The 15,528-nt window shown below is 38.8% G+C and overlaps 1 protein-coding gene across 2 annotated transcripts in view; it reads right to left on the minus strand.

Moving 5' to 3' along the window:
- Positions 1 to 13,004: 13,004 nt before the first annotated feature.
- Positions 13,005 to 15,528, minus strand: part of CAND1 (cullin associated and neddylation dissociated 1) — a 55,691-nt gene continuing 53,167 nt past the window's right edge. For both annotated transcript variants that reach the window (XM_080660534.1, XM_080660535.1), the window contains 2 exons: positions 14,307 to 14,414; positions 13,005 to 13,566 (listed from right to left, as the gene is read on the minus strand). In XM_080660534.1, the coding sequence (XP_080516660.1) occupies positions 13,342 to 13,566; positions 14,307 to 14,414 (333 nt within the window). In that variant the 3' untranslated portion in view covers positions 13,005 to 13,341. The remainder of the gene's footprint in view (positions 13,567 to 14,306; positions 14,415 to 15,528) is intronic.

Genomic DNA, 15,528 nt, shown 5'->3' on the forward strand with positions numbered 1-15,528 from the left:
CTCTAAGTATTTTTATAACATCCCTCTTTAAAAAGCTCAATTAATCAGTAATGAAAGTAACATCAGAAAAATCTGAGTGGACTATGAAGCTCTTATAGTCAGTCATGTATGAATAGATATATTTTTCAAACATATTTATTGAATGCTTACTACATACCACATGCTGTTTTATGTGTATATGTATGTTAACCTTTTTAAAAAATAATTCTTTATTGTTGAAAGTATTACATATGTTTCCTTTTGTCCCCCATTAACCCACTTCAGCCCACCCCTCCCTACCCCAGGCCTTCAGCACCCTATTGTCTGTGTCCATGGATTATGCATACATGCATAAAGGTTTTTGGTTATCTCCCACCCACCCACCCTCCCCCGCCTTCCCTCTGAGATTCCACACTCTGTTCCATGCTTCCATGTCTCTGGATCTACTCCCTTCATCAGTTTGTTACTTAGATTTCACATGTGAGTGCAATCATGTGATACCTGTCTTTCTCTGACTGACTTATTTCACTTAGCATGATACTCTCCAGGTCCCTCCATGCTGTCTCAAATGGTAAGAGATTCTTCTTTTTTACTGTTGCATAGTATTCCATGGTGTAAATGTACCACCGCTTTTTTATCCACTCATCTACTGATGGGCTCTTGGGCTGGTTCCAGATCTTAGCTATTGTAAATTGTGCTGCTATGAACATGGGGGTGCATATATTCTTTCTGTTTGGTGCTTTGTGTTTCTTAGGATATATTCCTAGAAGTGGGATCACTGGGTCAAATGGCAGTTCCATATTTAACTTTTTGAGGAAACTCCATACTGTTTTCCATAGTGGCTGCACCAGTCTGCATTCCCACCAGCAGTGAACTAGGGTTCCCTTTTCTCCACATCCTCACAGCACTTGTCATTTGTTGATGATTACCATTCTGACAGGTGTGAGATGGCACCTCATTGCCATTTTGACTTGCATATCTTGGATGATTAGTGACTTTGAGCATTTTTTCATATGTCTCTTGGCCGTCTGTATGTCCTCTTTGGAGAAGTGTCTATTTAGGTCCTTTGCCCATTTTTTAATTGGATTATTTGTCTTCCTTTTGTTAAGATGTATGAGTTCCTTATATATTTTGGATATTAACCCTTTATCAGATGTATCATTGCCAAATAAGTTCTCCCATATGTGTTAACCTTCTTAACAATTCTTTGGTGATACACATAACTCCATTTTACTAATGAGGAAACAGACCCAAAAATATTAGTAATCTCCCCCAAGTGTCACAACTAATTAGTGGTAGAATAAGATTTGAGATGAGCTCTTACCAACTATGTCATACTGTTTCTCATGAAAGCATTAGAGAAGATGGCAGACAAATCTCATGTGCTACTTATTCAGTCTCAAAATTCTACTTAAATGGCAGTAAACATTTGTAAAAAGGAATAAATCCCAAACAATATATAGAGCAGATGGGAAGGCCCAAGGATGTATTTCAGAAATTCTGACCAATCTCTAGAAGACAGAAAGCAGGGGCCATCAGAGTAGAGGAAGTCACAAAGCCCTTTGGGGGTTTAGTCCAGCCAAATCCCAGGACTCTAAGCTGTGAAACATTTGGTACAGGGTGGGACTGGGTGGCTGGCAGTATTCAGTTTTACATAAAGGGCTGTCTGTGAACAGTTGGTCCAGTTGGCTTGTTCCTTTCCCTTCCTCCACTCAGCCATTGCGATGGCCTGGGGAATAGCAGTATCTATGCAATGTTACCAGAGGGGTGCTTTTTAAGAAACTGGGCCATACATGTGTGTATATTAAATCAGGCCCCAAACATGGGAGTTGGCTCCTAAATGATGCCCTTTTTGTTATGTGGCATCAGAAAAAAACTTCCTGGAGTCCTTGACTTAAACTACACACAAAGGAAAGAGAATTCTGGATATTCTGGACAAGAGGCACAACTTAAACTTGAACAAAGCTATGAGGGCAGGGAACAACCTGGTGGCGGAGGGAAATATTTTGTTCCCTCAGAGGATAAAGGTCAGTCCTAGGTGTGACAGCAACTGAGGCTAGCAATGTAAACAGTAGCCAGATCTGGAGCTTGTACATCCCCTATAAGCAAAAGGGAGCCATTGAAGGATGTAGTGCAAGAATGTGAAATGGTTAAGAACATTGTTTTGGCAGTTGTGTGGAGAGATTTGGGGATGAATGCTCTTTGGGTATCCTAATGCTGTGATCCCCAGAGTTTTGTTTGGGGTAGTAGCATCGAGACCAGAAAATTTAGGAGAAATGCAAATTATTGGGCCCCACTCCAATCTACTGAACCAGACTTCTGGAGCTGGGGCCCAGTAAAGTGTTTTAATAAGCCATCCAGATGAATATGATACACACTCATTTGAAAATCACTCTTCTAAGGAATACCTCTTAGGACATTTCATCTCTTTTACAAACCTTTCCTGCCCAGTCCATGCAAAATGGATCATATCCTTCATTTTCACCCACTCTGTCCCTTGTATGTATTTCTCATATGGTAGAATTTTGTGGTGTTTCCTTATGTCAGCATTCTCATGGTAACCAGAACACTTCTTTATATCAGGTACTCTCTCTCACCTGCCTTTGCAGCCTTTGCAAGACCTAGCAAAATGCTTAATAAATTAATTGCTAAATGAACACAAAATACCAATTAGGAGCCATTTGCTGTAGTCCAATCATAAAGAGGAAATGAGATCTTTAACCAAAAAAGTAGTGGGGAGGAACCGAAAAGATATTTAGGAAACAAAATGGGCAGAATGCTAGTAAGAACTAACAATTATATAGCACTTACTATGTACCAGGAAGTTTTAACTATTTTATAAGTATTCCTACTTAATCCTCACAATAACTCTATGAGGTAGTTACTATTTTTTTTTAATTATATTTTATTGATATTTCACAGAGAGGAAGGGAGAGGGTAGAGAGCTAGAAACATCGATGAGAGAGAAACATCGATCAGCTGCCTCCTGCACACCTCCCACTGAGGATGTGCCCGCAACCAAGGTACATGCCCTTGACCGGAATCAAACCCGGGACCTTTCAGTCCGCAGGCTGACGCTCTATCCACTGAGCCAAACCGGTTTTGGCGGTAGTTACTATTTTCATTCCCATGTTATAGAAGTGGGAACTGAGGCTAAATAATTTACCCAAGTCAAACAGCGAGCAATCAGCCAACGCTCAAACACAGGCGATGTCTGGCAGCAGAATCCTTGTTTATGCTATTCTGTCCCCAAAACTTGTGCTCAGATTCTCAGCTTGAGTAGTTGGGGAAAGAGGAAGCCATCAGCAAGGACATAAAGACAGGAAAAGCCAGGGGAAGATGCCGAGTTCAGCATTACAGATGCTATATGAGATACCTTTACAGGGTGTCCAGCTAGTAGTTTCATGTAATACAGGGTTATGGAGAGGGTTAGGTGCACAGATTTAGATATCAACAGCAGGTAAATCTGAGATGAATAAGATGACCCAGGAGGGATTATATACAATGAGAAGACATGTGGACTGAAGGTCTCAGTGAACAATATTTAAGGAAAACTAAGACTCAGTGGCCTCACAGATATAAGGAAACCTCCAGAAGACAGTGGTGTCCTAGAAGCCAAGACAAAAAGTAGTGTCATTAAGGGAGTGATCTACAGTATTAGCATCAATGAGTTCAAGTAAGAAGAAGACTGAAGGCCATTTTGCCATCTAAGACTTCACTGAAATTGTTTTGCTATGATCACCAATTGAGTGAAAGCCAGATTAGAAAAGGTTAAGAAGTGAGAAGGCAAAAAATTGGGAATGCAAATCTAATTCTCTACAGATAGATGGCAACTTGTGGGAGATTCAATAAAAAAAATTAAAATCTTTTAGATTAGATTTCAGCATATTTTGACAATTTAGCAGATGGAACCAGTGGAAGTGGCACTGAAATGAAAGAGAAGAGATGGAGAACCAGCTTAACCGAAACCTGGGTCAGAGGTTGAGCTAAAGGACTACTCAGTCTCTGAGATGAGGCTATGAAGATGAGAATGGACATGAGATTTTTAGGTGGAAGGACAGGAATAGTGGCCTTAATTGCATTGAAGTGAGTCTACTGGGTTGGCAAGGGATAAGTGTTAGACTTAAAGGAAAGGTTAGGGGATGCAAGGAGCATCTCTAAATGCAATAAAAGGACAATTAACTTTATGAATAAGCCATTTATAAAATCAATCAGATCAAGATTGGATAAAGACAGAAGGCTAGGAGAGACTGGGAGAAAATGGTGGGAAATACAGACTGCAGGACTAAGATCAGTTTATAGCAAGTGAGGACAGGACTTGATAGGCTGTAGTTAGAGTAGGATATTAGAGTTCACATTCAAACAGCTCTGGATGAAAACATCCAAGCTGTAGCCTTCAGAGTAGATGGTTGAAATGGTAAACATGAAGGTTGATAAAAGCAAGAATCATGGGACTGGGATATTAAATAAGAGTATCTACATAAGTATATGTCAGAAGACATTTAAATTGTTGGCACTCGTAGGGAGACTGCCGTTTTTGTTTGGAAAAATACACCTGAAATGTGAAAGGGGGTTGGGGGTGGGATGCTTGAGGTAGATGATCCATGGCTCTGGATGCCACAGCTTAAAAAGCAGCTAACAAAATCTGATTGTTACTCTGGAAGGGGTGAGGGTGGCCACAGAGGAGGGAAGAAAGAAAAGATAAAGGAAGAAGGGAGAGGAGTCGACACTGGCACTGAGTAGAGGAAGAGCTTGAGAGAAACAGTGGCAGGGTGTTGGAAGCCACCCATTGTCCTCACTAGCAGAGAGGTGTGGACAAGGAACCCGGAAGGCTGGTCAACCTTGAAGCTGTGAAAGGTCAGAGCTAACCACCCACTGTCTAGTTGAGACAAAGGGAGCTAAAGCAACTTTACCTTTTAGTTTTATGTAAATTCTTGCTGATTGGCTATTATTGGAATTGCCTGCCTAAAGGCTATGGGTGTATCCCATAGTCATAATAAAAGGGATAGCAAGGCCAGAGCAGGGGTGGAGTCCTTCCCCTTGAGTTGGGCTCCCGCCTGGCCCCCAATATTTCCAAATTAATATTTTCTAGTCTCTTTCATTTGTGTACAGCCTCCTCCAGAGCCCGAACCCTGAACCTGAACCCTGAACCACGCGGGATGTGGGGGGACACTCGCAACTGGCAGCCTGACGTAGGGTACTTGCAACTGGCACCCAACATGGGGCACTTGCAGCAGGGTGGGTTGAAAATAACCTGTAAGGATATGTAGGAACATCCTTTTTTTATTAAAGAGACACAGAGAGAGGGAGAAACATTGATTTGTTGTTTCACTTATTTATGCAGTAATTGGTTGCTTATTGTATGTGCCCTGACCAGGGATCAAACCCACAACCTCAATGAATCTAGACCAGCCTTGGGCAAACTACGGCCCACGGGCCGGATCCGGCTGTTCCATCCGGTTCTCTTGCTCTCCCCTCCGCTCCTTTACTTTGGATTTATATTAGTTCACACAAACACTCGATCCATGCTTTTGTTCCGGCCCTCCGGTACAGTTTAAGAACCCATTGTGGACCTCGAGTCAAAAAGTTTGCCCACCCCTGATAGACACTGCTCTAACCAACTGAGCTGCCCAGTCAAGCTGTAAGGAACATCTAATTTTGAATTGTTTGTGGTGAAGTATGCAATGTGACGTAACTACTCTACTCCCCTGCCTCTAAGAAAGGATCACTCCACAGCTCATCTGAGCTTACTATTCTCACCAATGCCTTGTGAATGGTGTTCAGCTATTAGGTGTAACCATGACTCCTGGCCCACCAAAATAGGATCAGAAGTGGTGACTGTCACTGTCAGGAGAAAGCACTAGAAGTCGATTCAGTGTTCACTTTCCCTTGGTCACAGCAACCGAAAGTTGAATGGTAGTTGAATGGTAGCTCGGTCCAAGAGATGGGAAGCAGACCCCCAATGGCACAATGGGGAGTAAGTTGTTCTCAACTACCTATTTTGGGGACTATCTGTATTGCAGAATAGCACATAATTCCAATATTTAACCAATTACTGTTCTATAATTTTATCTGACATCCGGACTTCCACTCTAAAAATACACTGGTTCAGACTAACATCCCTCTCAATTGTGTTACCCCAGTAATGTCCTAACTCATCAGCAAATGTCTTACCTTCCTTTCTACCTAAATTGCAGATAATCTTTCAAAAGTACAAATCTGATCACAAGACTGCCTGGCTTGCCATCACCCCTGAAATTAGATCAAATTACAGGCCTCCTATAATCATCCACTCTCACGGCCCCTTATATTTCAAACTACAATACTCAGCTTCTACACCATGACCTCTTGTCCCTAGGTTTTTGCCAATTCTATTCCCTGCTAGAGTACATGACTTCTTGGCTTAGGCTTGTCTTGATTCCCAGGCCAGGAACCTCAGTGCCACAAATCACACAGAATCATGTATTCCCCCATCTCGACACTATTTAATGGAACTTATCAAGTATGTTTTTCCAGACACTGTCCTTGATGTTAAGCACATAGTGCTAAAAAACAGAAGGTACCAAGGGAGGAAGGGAAAAAGCTAATTAGGTAGCTTTGCCTCTGATGACCAGTGCACAGGAATGGAAGCATGGCAATAAATTTTGTATCCATCTTGCCATGCAGAGCACTATGAGCATGGGCTATGGTAGAACAGGTCACAGTGGGCCTCTCAGACAGCTGATGCTTAAACAAATTTCTCTATCTTTTAAAAATAGATTTTAAAGACTGATTTTCAAAGTTTTCAAACTTAGCATTCTGAGCTTATTCAAACTGCTGACCAGTCAGCCTCATTAATATTTCAGTATCATCATGTAAAGGGAAAACCTTATTTTTGTTTGCGCCAATTCTCTCAAATGGGACTGAAATGGTTCAGAAGTTTGAAAGACTACTCACTCACTCAATGGTCTTGTTTCAAATGGGCAATTTGTGGTAGCTTCCCTGCCATTTGCTATTTCCACCAGTCTTTAAAATCCATATGTGGGTATACCATGTGTGGGTATAAAGAAGCATTTTGTCTCCAAATATCTAATCCTTGGAATGTAGCAAAAACCTGCTATAGTCAACTTAATTTTAATAGTTGCCTTCAAAGTTCAATTATATCTTGTTTAGGAATTACACAATATATCACTATTTAGTATGTCTTTATTGCTAGAGGCCCGGTGCACAAAATTCCTGCACTCCGGATGTCCGACTGATGTCTTAGGCCTGCTCCCTGCTGCGCTCGCCAGCTGTGAGTCTGGCTTCTGGCTGAGTAGCACTCCTCCTGTGGGAGTGCATGGACCACCAGGGGGCAGCTCCTGCATTGAGCATTTGCCCCTGGTGGTGAGTGCACATCATAGCGACCAGTTGTTCTGCCGTTGGGTCAATTTGCATATTAGCCTTTATTATATAGGCTAGGAAATTACCCATACTAGTTCAAAAAAGTAAATGGGCAAACTTTTATTAAAGAGAAGGTAAATGAGTAATTTTGAAAATCTATTTACTTTTTATAAGAATTCAAGGAAAACACACTAGTTGCCCATTGTTAGTGACATTTTAATATAGTATACTAGAGGCTTGGTGCACCAGTGGGATCCCTCAGCCTGGCCTGTGCCCTCTTGCAATCTGGGACCCCTCGGGGGATATCGGACTGCTGGTTTGGGCCCAATGCCACTCATCCTGGTCCCGCTGCGCCTGCCGCCTCTGCCACTTGATGGTGTTGCCATGAAGGTGAGAAGGCTCGTGCTGCCACAGCTGCATTCACCAGCTGTGAGCCTCACGTCTGGTGCCTGTTGGTCAGCTAAGCAGCGCTCCTGCTGTGGGAGTGCACTGACCACCAGGGGGCAACTGTGTTGAGCGTCTGCACCCTGGTGGTCAGTGCGCGTGGACCGGTCACTTAGGCTTTTTTATATAGAGAGACACAGTGCATGAAAATTCATGCACTGGAGGGGGGCATCCCTCAGCCCGGCCTTCCCCCTCTCTCAGGGGCGGGAAGCGACCTGGCAATCAGGGGAAGGCGACGCCCCATCACATCTCTGCTGCTGCCACTGCCGGCAGCGCCTCAGCCGGCCCTGGGCGGCTGGGCGCCACCATCTTTGCAACGGTGTGAGGGTCAATTAGCATATTCCCTCTTTATTAGATAGGATTCCAAAGCACTCAAAGTGCCTCATACTCCCCTGTATAGTAGTAGCCTTTTAAAACTCACTAGAGGCCCGATACACAAAGATTCGTACAAGAATGGGCCTTTCTTCCCCTGGCCGCCGGCACTGCCTTCGCTCCGGCCTGTAGCCGCCTTTCTGCCTTCCCACACTGCCCAGGGGCCCAGAGCGACTGGGGCGGTGTGGAACGCCTGCGTTGTCGCCATTGCGATGATGAAAGCGTCCCACCCCTGGCTGCTCAGCGCCTATGCAAATTAACCTGCCATCTTTGTTGGGTTAATTTGCATACTCCCTCCTGATTGGTTGGTGGGTGTCACGAAGGTATGGTCAATTTACATCTTTCTTTTATTAGTGTAGATAGTATCCAGAAAGCACTTTATACCCATAGAAAAACAGTATGCTAAATGATTTAATAAGCATCTATTTAAATCAGAGAAAGTAACAGTATATAAAGTAGAAATCTACTTTTACTAAATCATAACAGTTCTAAATAACGGGTGAGAGGTTAATTAGAAGCAGTACTTAAACTGAGTTTGGAAGCTGAAGAAATGGCACTCAAAAATATCTTGAAACTTCTACATGTATATAAGCTGTAGCTGCTAGCAAGAAAAATCTCTAAAACAGTAGTTCTGAATTGCAATTCTGTGCCTTACTGCAGCCTCCTCTGGGAACATTTGGCAATAGCTGGAGACAATTTTGGTTGTCACAAAGGGGATAGTGGTATCTAAGTGGGTCAAGGCCAGGCAAGCTAATACCTTACAATGCTTAGGGCAGCACCCCATGACAGAATTATCCAGTCCAGAATGTCAACAGTGCCAAGGTTGAGAAATCCTGATCTAAAAAGAACATGCAGTTTTCTATTAAAGTGTAAATTCTGGAGGAAAGCATGGATTTTTCTTCTGGAATAAGGAAACAGTTTATTTCCAGACTTCTTAGGAAGGCCTAACTTAGTTCATGGATGGTTAACGATTCTAACCAAGATGCACATTTATATCTTTTAAAAATACGCCAAGATTACAGTAAGCTACCACCATACACATTTACGTTGCCCTTGCCTAAGTAAGCAGTGGGTTTATATTAAAAGTGAAATGTATATGAAACAAGTGAAACAGCTCTGCAGAGTAATAGGATTATTACAGGCTAGTGAAACATGAATTATCATAATATTACACATTAACCAGTTCTGGAGTACAATTCTTTAGACGTTTATGTGTGAGAGAGCATTTTAGAATAAAATCACTCAATGTGCATCAACCATTAGTTACTGATAATGGCTAAATACACCAATTCCAATACTCCCTAATCCAGAATTTCAGTTCACAGAATATAAACTTTTTCTTTTCTAAAACCTAAATGAACCAATTCAATTTTCCAAAATCACCACTGATCATTAAGATCAGAATAAAAAGGTATGAAGAGGTCAGGGGTATTAAGAGTCCCTCTACTAAAGATCATTCTGAAACCCGATACACGTTGACATGATCTAACAAAGTTAACATTATCTGCAATACTCTACTCAGTAATTTTAATTGAAGTTGCCTTTTGTTATAAAAAACAAATCCTATTTTGAATTTAGAGCTAACTTTCTAAGTTACAAAGAGCAAAAACATGTTGCCAATATATCTTGTCTTAAATTACAGTATTAAGTGTTCACAAATCTTTTCTAGTATTAATAGGAAAGTAAAGCAACTTACTGGATTGTAAAAGGGAACTATATAATTTCAGTATGCCTCTTTCTTAACGCCCTTATCTAGTGAACTTGTGGCAGTTTGCCACCAAATACTTCCATTGTGTTCCATTTTTGTAACTGAAGGTATCAAAGGAGTTTTAATTAACTAGAAAAGTCAGTTAAATCCAGAATATCCTTTTTCCAAATAGTAAAATGAACACTGTATTGTCCCTTTTCCATTTCACAGAGGATTGAATAAGATTTCAAAAACAGATGAATCTGATGTGGCAGTGGTTTAAAAATTAGAATTCAATTTAGAGCTAGAATCTGAATTATTTTGCTAAAATTTTAAGCTCTTTAATATCAAAACATTTATTAGGTATATTATATTTAGAGATTAGCAGTTAATTTTAACACTTTATTTTGGGTAAAATTTAAAATGAGCAGAAATGGCCCTGGCCAGGGTGGCTCAGTTGGAGCGTTGCCCCATACACTGAAAGGTTGCAGGTTTGATTCTGGTCAGGGCACATACCTAGGTTGTGGGTTTGATCTCTAGTCAGGGTATGTGCAGGAGACAACCGATGGATGTTTCTCTCTCTCCCTTCCCCTCTCTCTAAAATCAATAAAAGCATGTCCTTGGGTGAAGATTAAAAAATAATAAAGTGGGCATAAATGTTCAACTTCTTAAATTGTGAGATATTATTATATACTTTGTCATGTGGTTAAGTATAACTTACAAGGCCTCTTAACCGGTAATTAAATTTTTCAATGAGGATTTAGTATCTCATTATTTTGAACTTCATGCCTTTATGATGTCTGAGATTGAGCTAGATATAAAGGTATCAGAACATCCCTTAGAATTGGTTAAATTAGACATGGACATTATTTCTTTACCTTTTACCCAACAAAAGTGTTAAAAAAATGACTGATTTGGTTATTTAACTATGGTTACATAAGAATTATGTAAATATTGAAACATTTGATGAAGTTATTGTATTCCAACCTTCTAAGAATTCTAATTACCAATGGGATCTTTAGATATCATTAATGAATAATATGACCATAATTTTAAAATTATCATTCAATGCTACTGATTTTATAAATGTTTAGGTTTAGGCCTTGCTATACACCAAATGACCTTTCTGCCTTATTTTCATAAAATAACCTAAACTCAAAACACAACTCCATATTGAGTTTTCTTTAAAAAGATATCAGGTGAATCCAAACAATTTAAACATCCTCAAGAAAATCGGCAAACAGCTCTTTTCTTACAATTAACTTTTAGATTTCCTAAAGAACCTACATGTGTAGAAATGCAGAATTAGCTAATAAATCTTAAGAGATCAATAAGCAGTCTGAGTGGCAGATTATGACTGGACCTCACACCTTGCAACCACCATATCAGTATCAGGACATCACCAGTAGAAGTATGGGGTTAATCAGTATGACTTGGAATTTAAAATCTGAGCATTCTTTTGTTACTCATTTTATGTATGTGAATATACATTATATATGTAAACCATATCTACTACTACAAAGAGCAGAACCTATTTTTGTATTAAAAGACAGAATTTCAGCTATATTAAAAAAAATTAACCATCTTTCAAAACTTAAAAAAAATATGAAGGTTAAAAAAGGGAGAAATCCAATACACGAAAAATATCTGAATTTAACTTTAGATAATTGACTAAGACATCACACAACATATGCATGTCAGTTTCCTATTTGGTCCTAGAGCCTGCAGTATTGTAATTTATTGTGAAACCATGTAACCAAATACTTAAATATATCCACAACATCTATACCACGGTAATGTATAGTACATATATACTAATGTCTCAAAATAAATTTCTATTACAATTTTATGCAAATTATGGTATACGATTACCACCTGCCACATTCTGAAATGGCACCAACTTCATGTAACATTCCATGTCAATGTAATGTTTTATGCATTATCATCTGAATATTCAAAATTAAGCTGTTAACCTAATAACCACAGTATGTCACCAATTCAAATCACTGCATATTTAGATGTTAAAGCAGGTAGGTAATACAGCAGAAAAAAATATTTCTAATTCACAGTTTCAAAAATAAAGGGTGCAGTTTTCAAATATCTGACTGCTTAAAACTGGTCACTAAATTTAACAACTGCCTCCTTCAATACATGTAAACTATGTTTTGCACAGCATAGGAGATGTCTTTATTCAGAAGATAGTTCTGTTACAGGAGCACCACAAATTTGAAGGAAGAGGCTACAGTGTGAAATGAGTTCACTGAAGGATATGTTCAAAAAATTTCAACTATGGTATAAAGTACTGCAAAGCTTTGTTTCCCCCAGCAGAGACCCCTTAATCAGGAAAAGTAGTCAATGTTTACCAAATACAATATGTAAATTAGCTCTACAAGAGAAGGGGGAAATCTAACTCAATTAAAAGGAAATGCTATAATTAGCTAACAAACCTGTGGCAGTCGGTTTCAGAATTTCCTAAAACTAAAATTTAAAAGCATACACAGTATTTATATCCTTTGATAAAGGGACATAGAGATACAAATGGAATGAAAGAAAAAAACTGGCCTTAAAGAATTTAATTTCTAAGTGGCAACACACACACAAATGGGTAACTGAGAAAAACTGTGTACTTAAATATTCAACTTTTAAATGTGTAAGAAAATTTATAATAGAAAAGAGTGGCAAATTGTTATTGTGACTTGATTTGCTGAAAACATCGGCAAATTCACACTGGCATTAAGAAAACCAAAGTTTCAAAAATTTACTCCTCACTTTCTCTCCAGATTTGTTTTCTGTGCAAAAATAAGTATCTGCAAATTGCACTAATACAATACTTGTTTTAACTTTTGTATTATGAATAATCTGCACATGCTGCTTTACAGACAATACATATTTGTAAACTTGCTCATGCAAAAATAGTGTGCGCAACAGGGATATTGCTAATCCCTATACTTTAAAAAAAATGATACCTTATCTTTTTTAAATTGCCAAATCCTCCAAAATGTAACAAATCTTACAGATATTCTTCTCTGCCAGCTAAAAATCAATTTATGTTGCTGAAACAAAAAGTTATATAAGAAAAAGAAACATGGTTTTTGTCTTGCAGAATTTTTGATTTTTAAATATGAGAAATTTTTATAAAAGAAAGAAATTCATGGTCACAAAATTTTAACATTTTAATCCTAAACATTACAGGGCAAGTAGATCCTGGACCCTATCTCCATATTCCATAAATCCTAACTCTTAGTTTTCATTTTAAATGTTGCCCTAACCACTAAAACACTAGTGGTTTTACAACCTCTGGGTTATGGAAATACATATTTCTGAAATAAATGTTACAAAAACAAAAATGGAAGAAAGCCAAACTGTCTCCATGAAGGAAAAAAAAAAAGTGGAACATTTTGAAGCTTTTAGATACTTCTCTTTCCATGTCTTATGATTAACCTGTCGAATCAGTGCATCATAAGGTCAATGTCATGGTCCTCATGTTGAACAAACATCTAACTAGTGTCCATTGATTCCAAGTTAGTGGAGGATGAATCTTTTTGGATACTTTCAAAAATGGCTGCCAGCTCAGGGTTGGAACTGATCTGCGACTGGAATTCACTCATCAGTGGACTCTTCTCTGCTTCTGGAATGGTCAACAGTGCTGCTACTGCTCTCATGGCAGATCGCTTTAGTTCATCTTGCTTTTCAAACTCCTGCTTTACTGAGTTTGCCTTTACCTGTAACATTGAGTAAATTTATATTATATGCTATAAAAGACAAACTATCATACAAACAAAATTTAAGCACCTAGAAATTTCTGGTAAATAAAGCAAAGCTGCTCTTTCATAGGTCCAAAAGTCATGTTGTATTTTAAGCATAGTTGTTTTTAAATTTCTTTTTAGCAGTAGCTTGTCTCCTTTTAAGTGAGTAAACAAAATCCTGAACCATGGTTGATAGAGTGAAAACCTGAGCTTTATCTGCTTAGCAAGTCCTACTTTGGCCTCCACCAAGAAACTACCCCTCTAGACACCCTATTCATTATTCTTCAGACACATCATGTACTAAACATCTCTGTGCCTTAATTCATATAGTTATTTTTATATGGAAAGCCCTCTTTCACCTTCTGAATCTAAACATATTTCTGACGTTTTAAGGTCCATTTTAAATGTCATCATGTTCATCTGAAGTCTTCTATGATTACCATCCCACCTCCCCAGAATTAAACATTTCCTTTTTTGTGAAACAATTTCACTTTATCCTATATCAATACTTCAAAATATGTATCAAATTGTTATTATAAAAATAAAAACTTTAAAGAATAGCATTAAATAAGTGCTAAGTATTCTAAAACATCCACATTCAATAGGTTAACTTTTAAAACCTATTGCTACATATGGTGCTAGCATGGTTAAATTAGGACAACTAGAAATCCTGAATACACCAAATCCACCCTAAGTTGATGGCTACCAATGATTACCTTAGTTGTACACGTGGCACGTAACGGCTCTACAAGCCGGTCCAACCTCTGCAGTACTGCACTTGGACAAAGGGTGGAGAGTCTCACCAACATTAAAAATGTTAGCATCTATTATGAATAAAGAAAGACAAAATGTAGACCTCTTGTTATTTTTCTAAAGACAATTCCAAATTCTAACAAAGCTTTTAAAAGGAAAATGACTAGCACGCACCATGAAGTTTCATTTTCATGTAATCCGTCTCAAAAGAGTTGTCGTAAACCTTACCTGAAATAATTTCAGTTATAAGTACTACTGAGACCTCACTTATACCTGGTAATGTGGTCCTAGTGTAAGAACTAGAAAAGTGGTTCTCAATCTTGGCCACACATTAGAACTGGGGAACTTTGCCCCATTCCCAGAGACTTACTTAACCTGTTAGGATAGGGCCATAGATTTAGAATTTTTCAAAAGCTCACGTGCAGCCCTAACTGGTTTGGCTCAGTGGATCGAGTGTCAGCCTGCGGACTCAAGGGTCCCAGGTTTGATTCTAGTCAAGGGCATGTACCTTGGTTGCGGGCACACCCCCAGTAGGGGGTGTGCAGGAGGCAGCTGATTGATGTTTCTCTTTCATCAATGTTTCTAACTCTCTCTCCCTCTCCCTTCCTCTCTGTAAAAAATCAATAAAATATATTAAAAAAAAAAAAAAAAAAAAAGCTAACGTGCACCAAAATGGAAAGCATTGAATAAGAAAGTAACTGAACCAGGAGAAAGGTTTTTTTAGTTTCTACTATCTTAGCAAATTTTCCTTTAAAAAACAAACAAACAAACAAACAAAAAAACCAAAAAACAAACTGGTTATTCAGATTAATCCACAGAAAGCCTGGTAACCCATAATCATTTTTCTATTGACTATAAACTGTAGATTTCAACAGCAAGGTCCTATTACGTCCTTGGGGGCTCTTTTTAATGGATCTGGGAGGGGTCAGGTTACTACCACAAATGGAAACAAAAATATTGGAATTCTGAGTCTGGCTGCATAACTGCTCAACTACTACTTTTGCCTGCTTGACCAAAGGCCATGAATGAAAAAAATAAATAAAAAAGAGACAATGCACTTACTATTTTTCAATTCACCCTTTAATAGTTTACATTTGAAATGAACATGATCAAATAGGAAAACAAAGAACAGTTATAAGTGAAGTTCATTCTCTAAACCTAAAAAGTGGTATGATTTCTCTTCTA

Source organism: Plecotus auritus, assembly GCF_963455305.1.
Source record: "Plecotus auritus genome assembly, chromosome: 3".
In the NCBI taxonomy this organism is placed as follows: Eukaryota; Metazoa; Chordata; class Mammalia; order Chiroptera; family Vespertilionidae; genus Plecotus; species Plecotus auritus.